The 1,943-nt window shown below is 53.8% G+C and overlaps 1 protein-coding gene across 1 annotated transcript in view; it reads right to left on the reverse strand.

The window, feature by feature from the left end:
- Positions 1–405, reverse strand: part of LOC103251241 (zinc finger FYVE domain-containing protein 9) — a 104,676-nt gene extending 104,271 nt beyond the window's left edge. Inside the window, exon 1 of the mRNA XM_008049824.1 lies at positions 211–405. Within this exon, the coding sequence (XP_008048015.1) occupies positions 211–405 (195 nt within the window). The remainder of the gene's footprint in view (positions 1–210) is intronic.
- Positions 406–1,943: the final 1,538 nt, after the last annotated feature.

The following is a 1,943-nucleotide window of genomic DNA, read 5'->3' on the forward strand; positions in this document are numbered from 1 at the left end:
CTTTAATAAATCTCTTGGTCCTGGCCAGGTGTGGAGTCATTACTGGTGCCAAAATTCTTTCATTGGTGCCATGACTCGGATCGGGTGCTCTCCCGCCCTTGTGCAGGTCTATCCCCATAGGCGGGATCCCCAACCCAGCACCGGTGGCCACTCCAGCCCTCCCGGACCTTCCCTACTGTTTTGAACACGTGACCTGCATCCACTAGCGACCATTGGATAGGTGAGTTCCCCAGATATGGAAGCCTGAAACTTGCCCGGGATCCCCAGGTGGAACTGACCATTGATTGTCTGGCAGCCCCTCTGGCCCCAGGGCGAGGGGGAATGCACCCCGCCTTGGCCTTCACGGCCACAGCAGACCATAAAGGCTTCCTCTTCTTTTTCATCTCTTAAACTTAAAACTCCCATGGCTACTGGGCTTCAGTGGGCCCCAGGGGTCCCAAGTCTGCTAACCCACAGTGGCTTCTGTAAAACTCTCTCTCTCTCCCCCCCCCAAGGAATCCCATGGCTGACAGGCCGAAGCAGACCCCGGGGGGTCCCACGTCTGCTGGCCCACAGCGGATTCTGAAGGACTTATATATCTGTCGGGTAACAGGGAGTCTCGGAGGCTCCATGTTTGTTGCCCCACAGTAAGCCCTATTCGACCAGCAGGAATCTTGAACACGCTCCTACCCGCTGCCCAGTCAAGTGCTTTCGGTCTGGTTCAAAAATCCTTGCACTAGGTGCCTTGACCCCCTGGGTTCTCCAGGAGGACCCTGGTTGTGCCAAACCCCTGTGACGACAGGTTTTGCCACAGCCACACTTCTCGGAAAGCCGACTCTTCGGCGGACGCCCTGTTTAGTCTACCTGTCTCACCATGGGAGGCTTGTCATCCCTGCCGGCCGATTCCCCCCTTAAATGCCTCTTAAACAATCTCACTACACTTTCTCTTTCCCCTGATATCAAACCCAAATGCCTAATTCATTTCTGCACGCAAGATTGGCCAACATACCCCTTAGACAACCAAAATCAGTGGCCCCCCCCAGGGGTCCCTCAATCTTGATATTATTCGGGACATATAATTTCTGTGAGCGTTCAAAACGGTGGGTAGAGATTCCCTATGAGTCCTTTTCTCTCTTCTGTGAACATCCCCACCTCTGCCTCAATTGCAATCCCTCTAATCTCTACCCTCCACTCATGCTAGCATGTCACCTCTTCAACTTCTCCTTCACCCACTGTTCTACGCACACTTCTGCCTCCTCTCCAAAACTCCCCTCCCCCCACTATAGACACTGCAAGTCCCAGCTCTGCTACCTCCTCCTCCATCTCAGATTTCGACCCTGCAGACGAGACCCCCCTTACAGGCAGCCTCAACAGCCTCAGGGTCCCCCACCCCCACCCCCCTCTTCGGCCCTACTCCCCTCCACTCCAGCAGCTCGATCCTTATACCCTCCTCTTCCAACAACTCCTCCGTGCAGCCCCCTGGTAACCTGGTCCAAGGCCGTGCCGACCCTCCTAGCCCCCCTTCGCGAGACGGTGGGTGTGGAAGGCGTGGTTCGGATACATGACCCTTTTTCTATATCAGACCTCTCACAAAAGAAAAACGTCTCGGATCATACACAACTAACCCTGCCACCTACACTGAAGAGCTTCAATACCTCATCCAGTCCTACAGCCTCATTTTTCATGATATCTATCTTATCCTCTCCAACACCCTACTTCCAGAAGAATGTAGAAGGGTTTGGGAACAGGCTAGAACATATGCAGATGAAATTCATCAAGCCACCCCTGCTCACCCTCTTGAGGCGACGGTGGTCCCAGGCCAAGACCCAGGCTGGGATTACAACTCCCCTGCTGGCATTGAAGCTAGGGACCGTTTTTCTACTTGCCTCCTTTCCGGGTTGCGTAGGGCTGCACAAAAGACAGTTAACTTTGAAAAACTCCAGGAAGTTATTCAGGAAAAAGAG

Source organism: Carlito syrichta, unplaced genomic scaffold (assembly GCF_000164805.1).
Source record: "Carlito syrichta isolate Samal-C Ts95f unplaced genomic scaffold, Tarsius_syrichta-2.0.1 Scaffold137712, whole genome shotgun sequence".
In the NCBI taxonomy this organism is placed as follows: Eukaryota; Metazoa; Chordata; class Mammalia; order Primates; family Tarsiidae; genus Carlito; species Carlito syrichta.